This window comes from Bombina bombina, chromosome 5 (genome assembly GCF_027579735.1).
Source record: "Bombina bombina isolate aBomBom1 chromosome 5, aBomBom1.pri, whole genome shotgun sequence".
Lineage (NCBI taxonomy): Eukaryota > Metazoa > Chordata > Amphibia > Anura > Bombinatoridae > Bombina > Bombina bombina.
Genome location: NC_069503.1, coordinates 846,546,265 through 846,567,407, shown reverse-complemented (window position 1 = coordinate 846,567,407; position 21,143 = coordinate 846,546,265). Strand labels below are relative to the sequence as shown.

The window sequence follows — 21,143 nt, the reverse complement described above, 5'->3', positions numbered from 1 at the left end:
GGGCAGCAGATTAGGGGTACATAAGGATAACTTAAGTAGCGGCGCTTTGCGGTCGGCAGATTTGGGGTTAATTATTGTAGGTAGCTGGCTGCGATGTTGTGGGGGGCAGGTTAGGGGTTAATAAATATAATATAGGGGTCTGCTGTGTTAGGGGCAGCAGATTAGGGGTACATAAGGATAATGTAAGTAGCGGGGGTTTACGGAGCGGCAGATTAGGGGTTAAAAATAATATGCAGGGGTCAGCGATAGCAGGGGCGGCAGATTAGGGGTTAAGTGTAAGGTTAGGGGTGTTTAGACTCGGGGTACATGTTAGGGTATTAGGTGCAGACGTAGGAAGTGTTTCCCCATAGCAAACAATGGGGCTGCGTTAGGAGCTGAACGCGGCTTTTTTGCAGGTGTTAGGTTTTTTTTCAGCTCAAACAGCCCCATTGTTTCCTATGGGGGAATCGTGCACAAGCACGTTTTTGAGGCTGGCCGCGTCCGTAAGCAACTCTGGTATCGAGAGTTGAAGCTGCGTTAAATATGCTCTACGCTCCTTTTTTGGAGCCTAACGCAGCCTTTATGTGGACTCTCAATACCAGAGTTATTTTTATTGTGCGGCCAGAAAAAAGCCAGCGTTAGCTACGCGGGTCCTTACCGACAAAACTCTAAATCTAGCCGTTTGTTTCCAAACTTTTTCTCCCCCTCTGCTGTGTCTCAAACACCTCCTCCCATGTTTACCCTCCTCTCTCTTTCCACAGCCTCACACCTAACCTCAGACTCAGACTCGTCCGCTGTCTCTGAGGCGTATGCTGTCGGCATTTAGCGATGTGGAAATGATTCGTTATAGCGAATCATGTCCGCCCTGGGTATGAAAAATCTACCCCTAAATATGCCAAAACTGTGTGAAATATATATTTCCTTATTGTAAAAATTAGTTTCCCTGCCTCTGAAGTGGGTTGAACAGGGGCGTTGATGTAGCTGAAATTTCTCCTCCAGGTCTGGCATATTCGCTGTAAACAGTATTCGCTGTTTTTTCTCAAACTAAAAGGTGGCGAGATTATGTCAAAATACGCAAAACACCAATTACCCTATTAGAACACATGTAAAATATAGGTGATTTACATATGTACAGTATATATATATATATATATATATATATTGAGTAAGTGATATCCTGTACAGCTAAGGGAATCTGCAATAAAAGTGAGATCAGGACCTGCAACAGCCAGAAATGCTGTGTAGCAATCTTTTTCTGTTAATGTTTCTTTCTAAGTCACACTTGCAATGTCATGATTTTCACTATTAGCATCGGTGTCTTCATAAACGTGCTTTCAAATGGGATTGCACAATTGTGAGTTAAAAAAGAACCTCTTGCAATCCGAATTCATCCTCACCACTGCTAAACTATATAAAAGCCATATGTATGTAGGCTAATGAGGATACTGGGTATGTTTGTTCAATGACTATATTGTCACTTTTAATATTTTGAAAATATTGTTTTTACAATGTTTATATTAATTGATTTAAAAGCATAGTTTTCCGGTTTTGGTGTTATCTACATCTGAAAACAAGAAGAAGACTACGTGTTTCTTTATGCCATCTTATACTAGATTTTAACAGTACTAAAACTGTAAAGTGTTAAGACTGCTCCATTGCAATATTGCAGCAGCAAACACGATGTTTAAACAAGATTGCACCTTTGTGAACATGTTTGAACCATGTGAATAAATAACAGTGCATTTTACAGTGCTTGCATCTCACTTGAGTAAAACATCTGGCAGAGAAGGTGTTTGGAATTTGTGAATCAACAACAGTGCATTTTACAGTACTGGCGCCTATTAAACTATAAAATGCACTGTTGTGAGCATGTTTGGACTTTCTTGAAGGTGTATTCTTGTTTGAAAGTCTGTTCATCTAGGCAACGTTTCCTTTTAACAACATGTTCACAAAGGCACTATCTGAAAATCTTTTTTGTAGGTACAATATTGCATTGGAGTGGTTTCACGCTTTACAGTTTCATTGCACCATTCTGCTTAAAGGGACAGTAAATGTAAAAAATAATGTTATATAATTCTGCACGTAACATTATCTTAGCGACAGCTTGAAAAAACAAAAGATTTGAGAGATTTTATCCCCCAAAGTTACACTTACCTTCTCCAGAACCTGATTAAAAGGTTCTGGAGAAGGTAACTTTTTTTCTTTTCAAGTGGTTCGCAGGCGCGTTGTCTAATCACAATGTGCCCAATTACGCTATTGAACTAAATGTAGCGAGCTCCTGCTACCAGATCAGAGCGGGAATGCGATACATTTATTTCAAAAGCGTGATCGGGCACGCTGTGATTAGACAGCTTGCCTACGAACCCCTCTTGAAAAGAATACCTGTTGCTACGCTAATGTAACATAGGGCCGAATTATGTCACATTATTTTTAACGTTTACTGTCCCTTTAAGACAACCTGCATTCTTTTACCTGGACAATTATAAAGATGCAGACCAACAGTTATGCATTACCTGATGGCATTCTCCTACTCCACTAATTGTCCCCTTTAATTCACATTTGCAATCTGAAATGAGAAATGAACAGAGTTGTGGGAAAAAAAGGTTTTATAGTGTATTTGTTAAAGGGACATGTCTATTTCTATATTTGGCTTTGGTCTTCGCAATATTCCATTCACCAAGACACATTTTGTTTATGAACAAAAGTAACACAGAATTCACATTTGCTGAACATTTAAAAAACAAAAAACAAAGCACTCATAACCAGAAATGAATAAATAAAAAATAAATAAATATATATAAATATATATATATATATATATACATACCTATACACACATACATATAAAAACATACCTGTACAGCCATTACGATTTTCACTGGCTAAATTCCAGTACAAGGGTTTGCAGCGATTACAGGTTAATCCTTCGACGCGTGGCAGACACTGACACTGGCCCTAATAAAATAAATATTATTATTATTATTATTTATTTATAAAGCGCCAACATATTCTGCAACGCTGTCCATGGGTACAAATATTAAAAGTATAGTACAATACAGTATAAGACACCGGACAAAAGTAAACAAATTTAAACAAACGAATACAGGGGGAATTGAGGGCCCTGTTCCCGTGGGAACTTACAATCTTGATGGGTAAGAAGGTGAGAAACAGGAGGTGGGGACTGCAAAGATGATAATTAAGTTAGTGTGGAGTTAGAAGAGGGCAACTATAAGGCAAGTGGAATTCATTTGTTATTGATTCAGTGATAGGCTTCCCTGAACAAAAAGGTCTTTATGGAGCGTTTAAAGGAGGAGAGGTTAGGGGAAAGTTTGACGGCTCGAGAAAGTGCATTACAGAGGGTTGGTGCCGCACGACCTGTAGTCCTGTAGTCTAGCATGGGAGGAGGTGATGGTAGAAGATGCAAGGAGCAGGTCATTGTTGGATCTTAGTTTGCAGGCTGGTTATATTTGTTGATGAGGTAGGGCAGGTAGGGGGGGGCTTAGTTGGTAAGGGCTCTGTAGGTCAGGGTGAGAATTTTGAATTTAATTCTGCTATGAATGGGGAGTCAGTGAAGGGACTCGCAGAGAAGTTAAGCAGATACAGCGTGTCAGGAGAGGTGGATTAGTCTAGCAGAGGCATTTAGATGGATTTAAAAGAGGGAAAAGGCAGGAGAGAGGAAGGCCAGTTAGTAGGTTATTACAGTAGTCAAGTTGGGAAATTACTAGGGAGTGGATTAGCTGTTTAGTAGTTTCAACACTCAGAAACAGACAAATTTTGGAGATATTGCGTACAATATCCAATTTCAAATATATCTTTCACTTGACTGTAGTATGACTGGTCTAAATGTTTGTATTTGGTCATACTTTATCCATTATTGTGCTTATATTACAATCCACTCAATATTTAATGGTGTTGGTTTATTTGTGAATCACTACATAACAGCGGTTATTTGTAGCTGACTGAAATAAGTACCTATATTATATACATATTAATATTATTATGAAATATTGGGGGTTTCAATAATTCCCCAGATATCTGGATACTGCCATTCCTGTACCTAGTATGAGGACTCTTATTTCTAAGCCTGTGAGCATGTACAACAAGACCATTAACCTCATGTTTGATGTCACCAGCTCTATGAGATTTTCTTGGCGCATGCACACCACCTGAAAACCAGGAGCACGCACACTTTCATATATCAATGGTCCCCTGTACCTAAGAACTCTTTTCAACTGTATGTTTTTTCTTTAATATCATAAGCTAGAATAAGATAGAATTATAACATGATCTTTAAAGAGAGTTAGTAGAGGTGTGAATTATTTTTTTAACTTTCTAACTAGAACTAATGTTCCCCTTGACATTTGTTCTACCATTTGCATTTTTTTCTATAAAAATGCTAATATTTGAACCCCCAAATATAACATTTGAATACAGTATTAAAAGTAAAATATTCAGCATTACATCCAAATGTTTCTGCCAGAGTCAGCATTTAAATGTTTATAGTGAAATGTTCAAATGTAAAATTTGATATTTAAATGTTATAATTGATATACAGAATTTGCAAACAAAAGTTGTATATTCAGTAATCATTCAATATTTATATAAAATTAACAGTTATGGACAATAATTATTGTTTTACAAACAGCAAATCACAATGTTCTCCCCAATGCCTACAGAACACACTGAGCTATACACACCATTATATTACTATTTCAGCTTTAAACTTTTTCACTGGTAAATACTCATAGATAGATAACACAACACACACAATTTTATGTTATTTTTACTTTCCTTACACTGCTGCAAAAGTCAGTTAAAAGTTTCCCTTGTGTGCCTTCATTCTGGCATAGCCCTTCCTCCAATTCCTATGATTTAGACTTTCTAATTCCAGATCTCAAAAATAATGTGAGATTGGCATAATGTTTCAAAGGTAGACCCTATGGTAGGGACAACAAATACTGAGATTAGCACGTCTAAAACTCCCCCAAGTGCCAAACTGATAACCAACTTAGGGCTTGTTTCTATTGAGGTGGTAAATTGTAGAAACTGGTAAAGAAAACCTTTATCTCCATTAAAGTCTATGGAGATTTTTTATGTAACCACCAGTTTCCAAACTTTACCACCTCAATGAAAATAAGGCCTTAGCTGCTGATTGGTAAATAAGTTTGCTTTCAAGAACATTATGTGGTGCACATATTGGCCTCTAGTTATCAATCCGTCAACCGCAAATACACTGGAATTCCGCAGCGTATTTGTGGCGAGGCTGATTCGCTGTAGTTATCAAGCCCTACAGCCCGGCAAAAGTAGAATTTAGTGATGTAACTTACGATCCGCCGGACTCAGTCCGACACAGATCGATGGTTACGTCACTACAGATGTTCCGATAATAATAATTACATTATAGCTATTTTAGGATTTATTTTTATTTTACAGGCAACTTTGTATTTATTTTAACTAGGTACAATAGTTATTAAATAGTTATTAACTATTTAATAACTACCTAGATAAAATAATTATAAAATTACCTGTAAAATAAATCCTAACCTAAGTTACAAATACACCTAATACTACACTATCAATAAATTAATTAAATAAATTAACTACAATGATCTAAAATAAAATACAATTAAATAAACTAAACTATATTACAAAAAAACCCCAATAAATAAAAAAAAATTAAAAAATATTACAAGAAGTTTAATCTAATTACACCTAATCTAAGCCCCCTAATAAAATAAAAAAGCCCCCCAAAATAATAAAATTCCCTAAACTAAATTACAAATAGCCCTCAAAATGGCCTTTTGCGGGGCATTGCCCCAAAGTAACCAGCTCTTTTACCTGCCCTTAAAAGGGCTTTTTGCGGGGCATTGCCCCAAAGTAATCAGCTCTTTTACCTGTAAAAAAAATAAATACAATACCCCCCAACATTACAACCCACCACCCACACACCCTTACTCTTAAACCCACCCGATCCCCCCTTAAAAAAACCTAACACTACCCCATTGAAGATCACTCTACCTTGAGCCGTGTTCACCCAGCCGGGCCGAACTCTTCATCCGATCCGGGCACAAGTGGTCCTCCAGCCGGGCAGAAGTCTTCTTCAGATCGGGGCAGAAGAGGTCCTCCATCCAGCAGAAGTCTTCATCCAAGCGGCATCTTCTATCTTCATCCTGGCGGCGATGAGCGGCTCCATCTTGAAGACTTCCGGCGCGGAACATCCTCCTCGGCTGACGGACTAACGACGAATGACGGTTCCTTTAAATGACCTCATCCAATATGGCGTCCCTCGAATTCCGATTGGCTGATAGGATTCTATCAGCCAATTGGAATTAAGGAAGGAAAAATCTGATTGGTTGATTTAATCAGCCAATCGGATTGAACTTCAATCCGACATTCTATTGGCTGATCCAATCAGCCAATCGGATTGAACTTCAATCCGATTGGCTGATTATATCAGCCAATCGGATTTTTCCTACCTTAATTCCTATTGGCGGATAGAATCCTATCAGCCAATTGGAATTTGAGAGACGCCATCTTAGATGACGTCATTTAAAGGAACCGTCATTCGTCGTTAGTCCGTCGGCCGAGGAGGATGTTCCGCGCCGGAGGTCTTCAAGATGGAGCTGCTCATCGCGCCAGGATGAAGATAGAATATGCCGCCCTGATCGGATGAAGACCTGCACGGCTGGAGAACCACTTGTGCCCGGATCGGATGAAGAGTTCGGCCCGGCTGGGTGAACACGGCTCAAGGTAGGGTGATCTTCAATGGGGTAGTGTTAGGTTTTTTTAAGGGGGGATCGGGTGGGTTTTAGAGTAGGGGTGTGTGGGTGGTAGGTTGTAATGTTGGGGGGGTATTGTATTTATTTTTTTTACAGGTAAAAGAGCTGATTACTTTGGGGCAATGCCCCGCAAAAGGCCCTTTTAAGGGCTATTTGTAATTTAGTTTAGGGTAGGGAATTTTATTATTTTGGGGGGCTTTTTTATTTTATTAGGGGGCTTAGATTAGGTGTAATTAGTTTAAAATCTTGTAATTTTTTTATTTTCTGTAATTTAGATATTTTTTTTGTACTTTAGTTATTTTTAGTTAATTTTATTTAATGTTAGGTAATTGTAGTTAACTAATTTAATTTATTTAATGATAGTGTAGTGTTAGGTGTAATTGTAACTTAGGTTAGGATTTATTTTACAGGTACTTTTGTAATTATTTTAACTAGGTAGCTATTAAATAGTTAATAACTATTTAATAGCTATTGTACCTAGTTAAAATAAATACAAAGTTGCCTGTAAAATAAAAATAAACCCTAAAATAGCTACAATGTAATTATTAATTATATTGTAGCTATCTTAGGGTTTATTTTATAGGTAAGCATTTAGTTTTAAATAGGAATTATTTATTTAATTATAGGAATATTTATTTAGATTAATTTAAATAAAATTTAAGTTAGGGGGTGTTAGGGTTAGACTTAGGTTTAGGGGTTAATTCATTTAATATAGTGGCGGCGGTGTAGGGGGGTAGATTAGGGTTTAATCAATGTAATGTAGGTGGTGGCGGTGTAGGGGGGGCAGGATAGGGGTTAATAAATGTAATGTAGGTGGCGGCGGGCTCCGGGTGCGGCGGTTTAGCGGTTAAACAATTAATTTATTTGCGGCGGGGTCCGGGATCGGCAGGATAGGGGTTAATAACTTTATGTAGGTCGCGGCGGTATAGGGGGCGGCAGATTAGGGGTTAATAGGTATAATGTAGGTGGCGGTGGGGTCCTGGAGCGGCGGTTTAGGGGTTCATACATTTATTATAGTGGCGGAGGGGTCCGGGAGCGGCGGTTTAGGGGTTAATATATTTATTATAGTTGCGGCGGGGTCCGGAAGCGGCGGTTTAGGGATTAATAACTTTATTCAGTTGCGGGGGGCTCCGTGAGCGGCGGTTTAGGGGGTAAAACTGTATAGTATAGTGTGGGTGCTTAGTGACAGGCTAGCAAGAAAGCTGCGAAGAAGCCGATGAGCAGCGAGATTGATGACTGTCAGTTAACAACAGTCCGCTGCTCATCGCTCCGTACTTGGTGCGCGGCTTCTTGACAGCTTTCTTGATAACTTTGGCAAACGTATTCAGGTCCGCGGCAGCGATGTAAGGCGAGCTTAGGCGAGGGTATTGGGCCGGCGAATGCAGGTAAGTAGACAGCTTGATAACTAGAGGCCATTGTATGTGGTGCACATATTTGAACAAAAACGAAGTCTAAGACAACCTGTTTTTAACGCACATTGTGAGGCCTATGTATCAAAGGTCTCGCGGACCTGATCCGACAGTGCGCAATACGCTCTCCGTATTCAGCATTGCACCAGCAGCTCACAAGAGCTGCTGGTGCAACGCTGCCCCCTGCAGACTCGCGGCCACCAGCAGGGAGGTGTCAATCAACCCGATCGTACTCGATCAGGTTGAATTGTGGCGATTTCTGTCCGCCTGCTCAGAGCTGGCGGACAGGGTTATGGAGCAGCGGTCTTTAGACCGCTACTTTATAACTGCTGTTTCTGGCGAGTCATACGGAGTTTGATAAAATGGCCTCTTAATCTCAATAGTATGCTGGAACTGTATACCCTGTTACACTGTTGACTTTAATGTCCCATTAAATAAAAAAAATAAAAAAATAACCTTAGATAAAATTGGTTAATCTCTTTAAATAGTTTCGATTAATCAGATTTCTATTAAATAAGAAAGTGGAGAGCATTCAAATTCCAGAAGTAAGTTAAAGGGACAGTCTACACCAGAATTGTTATTGTTTAAAAAGATAGATAATGCCTTTATTACCCATTCCCCAGCTTTGCACAACCAACACAGTTATATTAATATACTTTATACCAGTTAAACCTCTAAATTTCTGCCTGTTTCTAGCCACTACAGACAGCCTCTTATCATATTCTTTTTTATTTGCTTTTCACAACAAGAGACTGCTAGTTCCTGTGAGCCATATAGATACAATTGTGTTCTCTCCCATGGAGTTGTGCAAGACATAGCACTAATTGGCTAAAATGCAAGTCAATAAATAAATAATAAATAAATAAATAAATAGCCATATGATAAGGGCGCTGTTAGAAGAGGCTTAGCTACAAGGTAATCACAGAGGTAAAAAGTATATTAATATAACCATGCTATGCAAAAATAGGAAATGGGTAATAAAGGGATTCTCTATCTTTTTAAACAATAAAAATTTTGGTGTAGACTATCCATTTAAGTATCCACTTGACACTGTCAGTTCATTAAATGTCTGCCCTATTATCTATCTTTTTAAACTATAACAATTTTGGAGTTGACTGTCCCTTTAAACCAGCACAAACACTCTAAAACTATCTAAACATGTGTAGACAGAGAATAACTTAATGTAAGAGGTCACAAACTTCAGACATTAGTGTATGAATTTGCAACCATGAGTAAACACAGTTTTTATCTTTTTTTCAGATTAACATAATTTATTTTATACAATAAAACATTTTAAAACATAATGTCATTACTTACTCCTTGAGAATCCATGGTACCTGCAGGATTACATTCATCATTGAAACCTACACGAGAAAAGAAATACAATATAAAAATGCAGCACAATATGAATGATCCAACAATCAACCTTGATAAAAAAAAATTATATTAATTGGTGATAGTTTATATGAAACGCCTCATTTCCTTTTGACAAAAGAATAAATTAAAATTTGTGAATAATTTATTGTTTTAATGATATATATATATATATATATATATATATGTGTGAGTGTGAGTGTGTGGAAAAAATATCACAATGCTTGTCAGGGGTTAAAAGCTACACGCCAAAGAGGGAAAATGATACTAGTCCACTCAGTGTGCATATACAGTATATATATATATATAGTTATATATATATATATATATATATATATATATATATATATATATATATATATATATATATATATATACTGTATATAGTTATAAAATGCTTGAACACAAAAACATATATCATTGTTGGATTGTTTTTTTGCATCAGATGATTCTTAAAAGCAAAACAAGAAAATGTAATTAGGCGGCTAAGAAAGCACTGGATGTGGGCCCAGATTTCTGAACCACTGGGGGGCAATATGCCAAAGCGACATATTTTGTAGATCAGTCTGAGTGCCTAGAGAAGGAAATAAACAAAAAGGGCACTCTTGTGTATACAGTAGTTACAGAACACACAAAGCAAAGACAAAACTAAAAATAATGAGATTACACAGACAACAATGCACCCTATAAAAGTACTGCTTTGAGTAATTAAAAATAAATCTGACTTTTGCTCAAAATTATATCTTCAAAATGTTGAATTGCATTTATGCTAGAATGATTTAAAGGGACATTACAGTCAAAACTGGAATCCACATGGAAGCATTTCAGTTTTGAATACACATGTATTAGCAAAAATGCTTCTAATTAAAGCTATAGCTGTTTCAAGAGTGTATTTAAGTATGCACCACGCACCAGCATTTTAAACACATCGGCCTAGATTTAGAGTTCGGCGGTAAAAGGGCTGTTAACGCTCCGCAGGCTTTTTTCTGGCCGCACCATAAATTTAACTCTGGTATCGAGAGTTAAAACAAATGCTGCGTTAGGCTCCAAAAAAGGAGCGTAGAGCATTTTTACCGCAAATGCAACTCTCGATACCAGAGTTGCTTACGGACGCGGCCGGCATCAAAAACGTGCTCGTGCACGATTCTCCCATAGGAAACAATGGGACTGTTTGAGCTGAAAAAAAACCTAACACCTGCAAAAAAGCAGCGTTCAGCTCCTAACGCAGCCCCATTGTTTCCTATGGGGAAACACTTCCTACGTCTGCACCTAACACCCTAACATGTACCCCGAGTCTAAACACCCCTAACCTTACACTTATTAACCCCTAATCTGCCGCCCCCCGCTATCGCTGACCCCTGCATTACAGTTTTAACCCCTAATCTTCCGCTCCGTAAACCGCCGCAACCTACGTTATCCCTATGTACCCCTAATCTGCTGCCCTAACATCGCCGACCCCTATGTTATATTTATTAACCCCTAATCGGCCCCCCACAACGTCGCCGACACCTGCCTACACTTATTAACCCCTAATCTGCCGAGCGGACCTGAGCGCTACTATAATAAAGTTATTAACCCCTAATCCGTCTCACTAACCCTATCATAAATAGTATTAACCCCTAATCTGCCCTCCCTAACATCGCCGACACCTACCTTCAATTATTAACCCCTAATCTTCCGATCGGAGCTCACCGCTATTCTAATAAATGTATTAACCCCTAAAGCTAAGTCTAACCCTAACACTAACACCCCCCTAACTTAAATATAATTTACATATAACGAAATAAATTAACTCTTATTAAATAAATGATTCCTATTTAAAGCTAAATACTTACCTGTAAAATAAACCCTAATATAGCTACAATATAAATTATAATTATATTTTAGCTATTTTAGGATTAATATTTATTTTACAGGCAACTTGGTATTTATTTTAACTAGGTACAATAGCTATTAAATAGTTAAGAACTATTTAATAGTTACCTAGTTAAAATAATTACAAAATTACCTGTAAAATAAATCCTAACCTAAGATATAATTAAACCTAACACTACCCTATCAATAAAATAATTAAATAAACTACCTACAATTAACCTAACACTACACTATCAATAAATTAAATAAACACAATTGCTACAAATAAATACAATTAAATAAACTAGCTAAAGTACAAAAAATAAAAAAGAACTAAGTTACAGAAAATAAAAAAATATTTACAAACATAAGAAAAATATTACAACAATTTTAAACTAATTACACCTACTCTAAGCCCCCTAATAAAATAACAAAGCCCCCCAAAATAAAAAATTCCCTACCCTATTCTAAATTAAAAAAGTTACAAGCTCTTTTACCTTACCAGCCCTGAACAGGGCCCTTTGCGGGGCATGCCCCAAGAAGTTCAGCTCTTTTGCCTGTAAAAGAAAACATACAATACCCCCCCCCCCAACATTACAACCCACCACCCACATACCCCTAATCTAACCCAAACCCCCCTTAAATAAACCTAACACTAATCCCCTGAAGATCTTCCTACCTTGTCTTCACCATACCAGGTTCACCGATCCGTCCTGGCTCCAAGATCTTCATCCAACCCAAGCGGGGGTTGGCGATCCATAATCCGGTGCTGAAGAGGTCCAGAAGAGGCTCCAAAGTCTTCATCCTATCCGGCAAGAAGAGGACATCCGGACCGGCAAACATCTTCTCCAAGCCGCATCTTCTATCTTCTTCCATCCGGTGCGGAGCGGGTCCATCTTGAAGCAGGCGACGCGGATCCATCCTCTTCTTCCGATGTCTCCCGACGAATGACGGTTCCTTTAAGGGACGTCATCCAAGATGGCGTCCCTCGAATTCCGATTGGCTGATAGGATTCTATCAGCCAATCGGAATTAAGGTAGGAATTTTCTGATTGGCTGATGGAATCAGCCAATCAGAATCAAGTTCAATCCGATTGGCTGATCCAATCAGCCAATCAGATTGAGCTCGCATTCTATTGGCTGTTCCGATCAGCCAATAGAATGCGAGCTCAATCTGATTGGCTGATTGGATCGGCCAATCGGATTGAACTAGATTCTGATTGGCTGATTCCATCAGCCAATCAGAAAATTCCTACCTTAATTCCGATTGGCTGATAGAATCCTATCAGCCAATCGGAATTCGAGGGACGCCATCTTGGATGACGTCCCTTAAAGGAACCGTCATTCGTCGGGAGACATCGGAAGAAGAGGATGGATCCGCGTCGCCTGCTTCAAGATGGACCCGCTCCGCACCGGATGGAAGAAGATAGAAGATGCGGCTTGGAGAAGATGTTTGCCGGTCCGGATGTCCTCTTCTTGCCGGATAGGATGAAGACTTTGGAGCCTCTTCTGGACCTCTTCAGCACCGGATTATGGATCGCCAACCCCCGCTTGGGTTGGATGAAGATCTTGGAGCCAGGACGGATCGGTGAACCTGGTATGGTAAAGACAAGGTAGGAAGATCTTCAGGGGATTAGTGTTAGGTTTATTTAAGGGGGGTTTGGGTTAGATTAGGGGTATGTGGGTGGTGGGTTGTAATGTTGGGGGGGGGGTATTGTATGTTTTCTTTTACAGGCAAAAGAGCTGAACTTCTTGGGGCATGCCCCGCAAAGGGCCCTGTTCAGGGCTGGTAAGGTAAAAGAGCTTGTAACTTTTTTAATTTAGAATAGGGTAGGGAATTTTTTATTTTGGGGGGCTTTGTTATTTTATTAGGGGGCTTAGAGTAGGTGTAATTAGTTTAAAATTGTTGTAATATTTTTCTTATGTTTGTAAATATTTTTTTATTTTCTGTAACTTAGTTCTTTTTTATTTTTTGTACTTTAGCTAGTTTATTTAATTGTATTTATTTGTAGCAATTGTGTTTATTTAATTTATTGATAGTGTAGTGTTAGGTTAATTGTAGGTAATTGTAGGTAGTTTATTTAATTATTTTATTGATAGGGTAGTGTTAGGTTTAATTATATCTTAGGTTAGGATTTATTTTACAGGTAATTTTGTAATTATTTTAACTAGGTAACTATTAAATAGTTCTTAACTATTTAATAGCTATTGTACCTAGTTAAAATAAATACCAAGTTGCCTGTAAAATAAATATTAATCCTAAAATAGCTAAAATATAATTATAATTTATATTGTAGCTATATTAGGGTTTATTTTACAGGTAAGTATTTAGCTTTAAATAGGATTAATTTATTTAATAAGAGTTAATTTATTTCGTTAGATTAAAATTATATTTAAGTTAGGGGGGTGTTAGTGTTAGACTTAGCTTTAGGGGTTAATACATTTATTAGAATAGCGGTGAGGTCCGATCGGAAGATTAGGGGTTAATAATTGAAGTTAGGTGTCGGCGATGTTAGGGAGGGCAGATTAGGGGTTAATACTATTTATGATAGGGTTAGTGAGGCGGGTTAGGGGTTAATAACTTTATTATAGTAGCGGTGCGGTCCGCTCGGCAGATTAGGGGTTAATAAGTGTAGGCAGGTGTCGGCGACGTTGTGGGGGGCAGATTAGGGGTTAATAAATATAATATAGGGGTCGGCGGTGTTAGGGGCAGCAGATTAGGGGTACATAAGGATAACGTAGGTGGCGGCGCTTTGCGGTCGGAAGATTAGGGGTTAATTATTTTAAGTAGCTGGCGGCGATGTTGTGGGGGGCAGATTAAGGGTTAATAAATGTAATATAGGGGTCGGCGGGGTTAGGGGCAGCAGATTAGGGGTACATAAGTATAACGTAGGTGGCGGTCGGAAGATTAGGGGTTAAAATTTTTAATCGAGTGGCGGCGATGTGGGGGGAGCTCGGTTTAGGGGTACATAGGTAGTTTATGGGTGTTAGTGTACTTTAGGGTACAGTAGTTAAGAGCTTTATAAACCGGCGTTAGCCAGAAAGCTCTTAACTCCTGCTATTTTCAGGCGGCTGGAATCTTGTCGTTAGAGCTCTAACGCTCACTGCAGAAACGACTCTAAATACCGGCGTTAGAAAGATCCCATTGAAAAGATAGGATACGCAAATGGCGTAGGGGGATCTGCGGTATGGAAAAGTCGCGGCTGAAAAGTGAGCGTTAGACCCTTTAATCACTGACTCCAAATACCAGCGGGCGGCCAAAACCAGCGTTAGGAGCCTCTAACGCTGGTTTTGACGGCTACCGCCGAACTCTAAATCTAGGCCATCATTTGCTCAGACAGCCTAAGGTGCTTGTACCATCTGCTAATGACTCAATGTGTTAACTCCTGACATGGTACAAGACCCATAGGCATTCTGAGCAGCTGCAGTATTTAAAATGCTGGTGCACTGAGAATATATAGCTATGCTTCACATGCACGTGCAGAGAAAATTGCTAACACTTAAACAGTGATAACTTTTACTAAAAGCATTTTTGCCAATGCATGTATATTGCAATTATGTTTCTAGTCAAAGATGTAATTTGTCTATGTGTATTTAAATTTTGACCGGAATGTCACTTTAAATATGGTCTTTTGGCAAGAATGATATACATCTCTGAAGCCTACACAAATTATTATGGTATGACGTACATTGTTCATCGCTTATATCCAATGGCACTGGTATGCTGCCATATTTTGTTTTATCTGAGTTTCCATTATAGAATGTAAAGCCAACATTTTTAAATTGGTTTTCAGACTGGCAATCACTGCATATGATAACAATGTGCAGTGAATTGTTATGTTATTGCTTTAGATGTCATGAAGAACAAAAGTATGATGTGCTTTATGTGACTGTAAAATGTTTCTGCTTTTGTAAGAAAAGAAAAACACACAAATCTAAAAGAGAGAGCAAGTTGAGAGAGAGAGAGAGAGAGAGAGAGAGAGAGAGAGGGAGGGAGGGAGGGAGAGAGAGAGAGAGAGAGAGAGAAAGAGAGAGAAAGAGAGAAAGATTTGCTTTTCCCACAGAAAACCTCTAAATACATTCACCTATATTAGGAGTTTTGAACGCTATATGGAAAGTAAAGAATGCAACAAAAGTTGTGTTATTTAACCCCCTATGGCACTGCCATTACAAGTTTTAAAAAACCCGGCTTGTGCGTGCGATATGGTTGCGTTAAGCTCCATACCGCACACAAAGCAAGTGTTTGACGTGCTAGTGCACACTTTCCCCAAAGACATTAATGGGGAGAAGGTGTCAGAAAAAGACACCTGCGATCGTGGAAAGAAAAGTTCCGTAACGCAGCCCCATTCATGTCTATGGGGAAAGAAAACTAACATTTAAATCTAACATCCTAACATAAAGCCCACATCTAAACACCCCTAATCTGCCGCTCCCGATATCGCCACCACTATACTAAAGTTATTAACCCCTATTCTGCCACACCCCAACATCGCCGCCACTATATTAAAGTTATTAACCCCTATTCCACCACTCCCCGACATCGCCGCAACTAAATAAAGTTATTAACCCCTAAACCTCTGGCCCCCCACATCACTACCACTAAATAACATAATTTATGTAAGAACTTACCTGATAAATTTATTTCTTTCATATTGGCAAGAGTCCATGAGCTAGTGACGTATGGTATATAGATTCCTACCAGGAGGGGCAAAGTTTCCCAAACCTCAAAATGCCTATAAATACACCCCCCCACCACACCCACAATTCAGTTTAATGAATAGCTAAGTGGGGTGATAAGAAAGGAGCAAAAGCATCAACAAGGAATTGGAATATTTGTGCTTTATACAAAAAAATCATAACCACCACAAAAAGGGTGGGCCTCATGGACTCTTGCCAATATGAAAGAAATTAACTTATCAGGTAAGTTCTTACATAAATTATGTTTTCTTTCATGTAATTGGCAAGAGTCCATGAGCTAGTTACGTATGGGATAGCAAATACCCAAGATGTGGAACTCCGCTGAAAAAAAGAATCCACAAACCAAATCAAAAAGTTTTAATCTTATAATGAAAAAAACTGAAATTATAAGCAGAAGAATGAAACTGAAACAGCTGCCTGAAGAACTTTTCTACCAAAAACTGCTTCTGAAGAAGAGAAAACATCAAAATGGTAGAATTTAGTAAAAGTATGCAAAGAAGACCAAGTTGCTGCTTTGCAAATCTGATCAACAGAAGCTTCATTATTAAAAGCCCAGGAAGTAGAAACTGACCTGGTAGAATGAGCCGTAATCCTCTGAGGTGGGGATTTACCCGACTCCAAATAAGCATGATGAATCAAAAGCTTTAACCAAGAAGCCAAAGATGACCTGAACATAAATAAGCCTTCCTTAGATAAGATTCAAGCTTCCTATCTAAAGGATCTTTAAAAGAAGTACTATCTGCCGTAGGAATAGTAGTACGTTTAGCAAGAGTAGAGATAGCCCCATCAACTTTGGGGATTTTTTCCCAAAACTCCAATCTATCAGACGGCAAAGGGTACAGTCTCTTAAACCTTAAAGAAGGAGTAAATGAAGTACCCAAACTATTCCATTCCCTAGAAATTACATCTGAAATAGCATCAGGAACTGGAAAAACCTCTGGAATAACTACAGGAGGTTTAAAAACCGAATTTAAATGTTTACTGGTTTTAATATCAAGAGGACTAGTCTCCTCCATATCAAATGCAATCAACACCTCTTTTAATAAGGAACAAATAAACTCCGTTTTAAATAAATATGAAGATTTGTCAGTGTCAATATCTGAGGCAGAATCTTCTGAACCAGATAGATCCTCATCAGAGATAGATAAATCAGAATGTTGTTGGTTATTTAAAAATTCATCTAATTTATGAGAAGTTTTAAAAGACCTTTTACGTTTATTAGAAGGAGGTATAACAGACAGGGCCTTCTGAATAGAATTAGAAACAAATTCTCTCACATTAACAGGAATATCCTGAACATTAGATGTTGAAGGAACAACAACAAGGTAATGGACTACTACTAATGAAAATATTGTCTGCTTTTGAAAGTTTATCATGACAACTAACACAAATTACAGCCGGAGGAACAGTTACCATAAGTTTACAACAAATGCACTTAGCTTTGGTAGAACCGACATCAGGCAGCAGCATTCCAGAAGTAGATTCTGATACAGGGTCAGACTGAGACATCTTACAATATGTAATAGAAAAAAAACAACAAATAAAGCAAAATTATCAAATTCCTTAAATGACAGTTTCAGGAATGGGAAAAAATGCAAACAGAATAAGCCTCTGGAAACCAGAAGCAAAAAGAAACAAAGACAGTCTGTAAGAAGGAAATGTGCTGATTAACCTGAATCATGGCAAATATACGTATAAAACAAATATTTAGAACTTTACATATAAAGTGCCAAACCATAGCTGAGAGTGTCATAAATAAAATAAGACATACTTACCAAAAGACACTCATCTACATATAGCAGATAGCCAAACCAGTACTGAAACGAGAATCAGCAGAGGTAATGGTATATAAGAGTATATCGTCGATCTGAAAAGGGAGGTAGGAGATGAATCTCTACGACCGAAAACAGAGAACCTATGAAATAGATCCCCGATAGGATGACCATTGCATTAGGCAATACTCCCTTCACATCCCTCTGTCATTCACTACACTCTGAGAGGAAACCGGGCTTCAGCATGCTGCAAATCGCATATCAACATAGAAATCTAGCACAAACTTACTTCACCACCTCCATAGGAGGCAAAGTTTGTAAAACTGAATTGTGGGTGTGGTGAGGGTGTATTTATAGGCATTTTGAGGTTTGGGAAACTTTGCCCCTCCTGGTAGGAATGTATATCCCATATGTCACTAGCTCATGGACTCTTGCCAATTACATGAAAGAAAAACCTATTAACCCCTAAACTGCCAGCCCCCTACATCGCAAAAATCTAAATTAAACTATTAACCTTTAAACCTAACCCTAACCCTAACACCCCCCTAACTTTAACATAATTAAACTAGAGCTAAACTAAAGTTACAATTATTAGCTAAATAATACCTATTTAAAGCTAAATACAAACTTACCTGTGAAATAAAACCTAAGCTAGCTACAATATAACTAATAGTTATATTGTAGCTAGCTTAGGTTTTATTTTTATTTCACAGGTAAGTTTGTATTTATTTTATTTAGGTAGACAAGTTAGTAAATAGTTATTAACTATTTACTAACTACCTAGTTAAAATAAATACAAAATTACCAGTGAAATAAAGCCTAACTACCTTACAGTAAAACCTAAAATTACAAAAAAAACAGAATTTATGCTTACCTGATAAATTACTTTCTCCAACGGTGTGTCCGGTCCACGGCGTCATCCTTACTTGTGGGATATTCTCTTCCCCAACAGGAAATGGCAAAGAGTCCCAGCAAAGCTGGCCATATAGTCCCTCCTAGGCTCCGCCCACCCCAGTCATTCGACCGACGGACAGGAGGAAATATATATAGGAGAAACCATATGGTACCGTGGTGACTGTAGTTAGAGAAAATAATTCATCAGACCTGATTAAAAAAACAGGGCGGGCCGTGGACCGGACACACCGTTGGAGAAAGTAATTTATCTGGTAAGCATAAATTCTGTTTTCTCCAACATTGGTGTGTCCGGTCCACGGCGTCATCCTTACTTGTGGGAACCAATACCAAAGCTTTAGGACACGGATGAAGGGAGGGAGCAAATCAGGTTACCTAAACGGAAGGCACCACAGCTTGCAAAACCTTTCTCCCAAAAATAGCCTCCGAAGAAGCAAAAGTATCAAATTTGTAAAATTTGGCAAAAGTGTGCAGTGAAGACCAAGTCGCTGCCTTACATATCTGGTCAACAGAAGCCTCGTTCTTGAAGGCCCATGTGGAAGCCACAGCCCTATGTAACAAACGTTCCTTCTTTGAAACTGGATTCGGACACAAAGAAGGTACAACTATCTCCTGGTTAATATTTTTGTTAGAAACAACCTTAGGAAGAAAACCAGGCTTAGTACGCAAAACCACCTTATCTGCATGGAACACCAGATAGGGCGGAGAACACTGCAGAGCAGATAACTCTGAAACTCTTCTAGCAGAAGAAATTGCAACCAAAAACAAAACTTTCCAAGATAGTAACTTAATATCTATGGAATGTAAAGGTTCAAACTGAACCCCTTGAAGAACTGAAAGAACTAGATTTAGACTCCAGGGGGGAGTCAAAGGTCTGTAAACAGGCTTGATCCTAACCAGAGCCTGAACAAATGCTTGAACATCTGGCACAGCTGCCAGTCTTTTGTGTAGTAAGACAGATAAAGCAGAGATCTGTCCCTTTAGAGAACTTGCAGATAATCCTTTCTCCAAACCTTCTTGTAGAAAGGAGAGAATCTTAGGAATTTTTATCTTATTCCATGGGAATCCTTTGGATTCACACCAACAGATATATCTTTTCCATATTTTATGGTAAATCTTTCTAGTTACCGGTTTTCTGGCCTGAACCAGAGTATCTATCACAGAATCTGAAAACCCACGCTTCGATAGAATCAAGCGTTCAATCTCCAAGCCGTCAGCTGGAGGGAGACCAGATTTGGATGTTCGAATGGACCCTGAACAAGAAGGTCCTGTCTCAAAGGTAGCTTCCATGGTGGAGCCGATGACATATTCACCAGGTCTGCATACCAAGTCCTGCGTGGCCACGCAGGAGCTATCAAGATCACCGAGGCCCTCTCCTGATTGATCCTGGCTACCAGCCTGGGAATGAGAGGAAACGGTGGAAATACATAAGCTAGGTTGAAGGTCCAAGGTGCTACTAGTGCATCTACTAGAGTCGCCTTGGGATCCCTGGATCTGAACCCGTAGCAAGGAACCTTTAAGTTCTGATGAGACGCCATCAGATCCATGTCTGGAATGCCCCATAATTGAGTTATTTTGGCAAAGATCTCCGGATGGAGTTCCCACTCCCCCGGATGGAATGTCTGACGACTCAGAAAATCCGCCTCCCAGTTTTCCACACCTGGGATGTGGATCGCAGACAGGTGGCAGGAGTGATCCTCCGCCCATTGAATTATTTTGGTCACTTCTTTCATCGCCAGGGAACTCCTTGTTCCCCCCTGATGATTGATATACGCAACGGTCGTCATGTTGTCTGATTGGAACCTTATGAATCTGGCCTTTGCTAGCTGAGGCCAAGCCCTGAGAGCATTGAATATCGCTCTCAGTTCCAGAATGTTTATCGGGAGAAGAGACTCTTCCCGAGACCATAGACCCTGAGCTTTTAGGGATTCCCAGACTGCGCCCCAGCCCACTAGACTGGCGTCGGTCGTGACAATGACCCACTCTGGTCTGCGGAAGCTCATTCCCTGGGACAGATGGTCCAGGGTCAGCCACCAACGGAGTGAATCTCTGGTCTTCTGATCTACTTGAATCATTGGAGACAAGTCTGTATAGTCCCCATTCCACTGTTTGAGCATGCACAGTTGTAATGGTCTTAGATGAATTCGTGCAAAAGGAACTATGTCCATTGCTGCAACCATCAACCCTACTAGTTCCATGCACTGCGCTATGGAAGGACGAGGAACAGAATGAAGCACTTGACAAGAGCTTAGAAGTTTTGATTTTCTGACCTCTGTCAGAAAAATCCTCATTTCTAAGGAATCTATTATTGTTCCCAAGAAGGGAACTCTTGTCGACGGAACATAGCTTATCTGAAGGTACAGACAT

At 39.0% G+C, this 21,143-nt stretch overlaps 1 protein-coding gene across 1 annotated transcript in view; it reads right to left on the bottom strand.

Moving 5' to 3' along the window:
• The window catches only part of LAMA3 (laminin subunit alpha 3), a 573,745-nt gene that overhangs the window by 280,090 nt on the left and 272,512 nt on the right, over positions 1-21,143 (bottom strand). The window contains exons 17-19 of the mRNA XM_053714980.1: positions 9,485-9,531; positions 2,835-2,934; positions 2,493-2,545 (exon numbers count right to left, since the gene is read on the bottom strand). Coding sequence (XP_053570955.1) covers positions 2,493-2,545; positions 2,835-2,934; positions 9,485-9,531 — 200 coding nt within the window. The remainder of the gene's footprint in view (positions 1-2,492; positions 2,546-2,834; positions 2,935-9,484; positions 9,532-21,143) is intronic.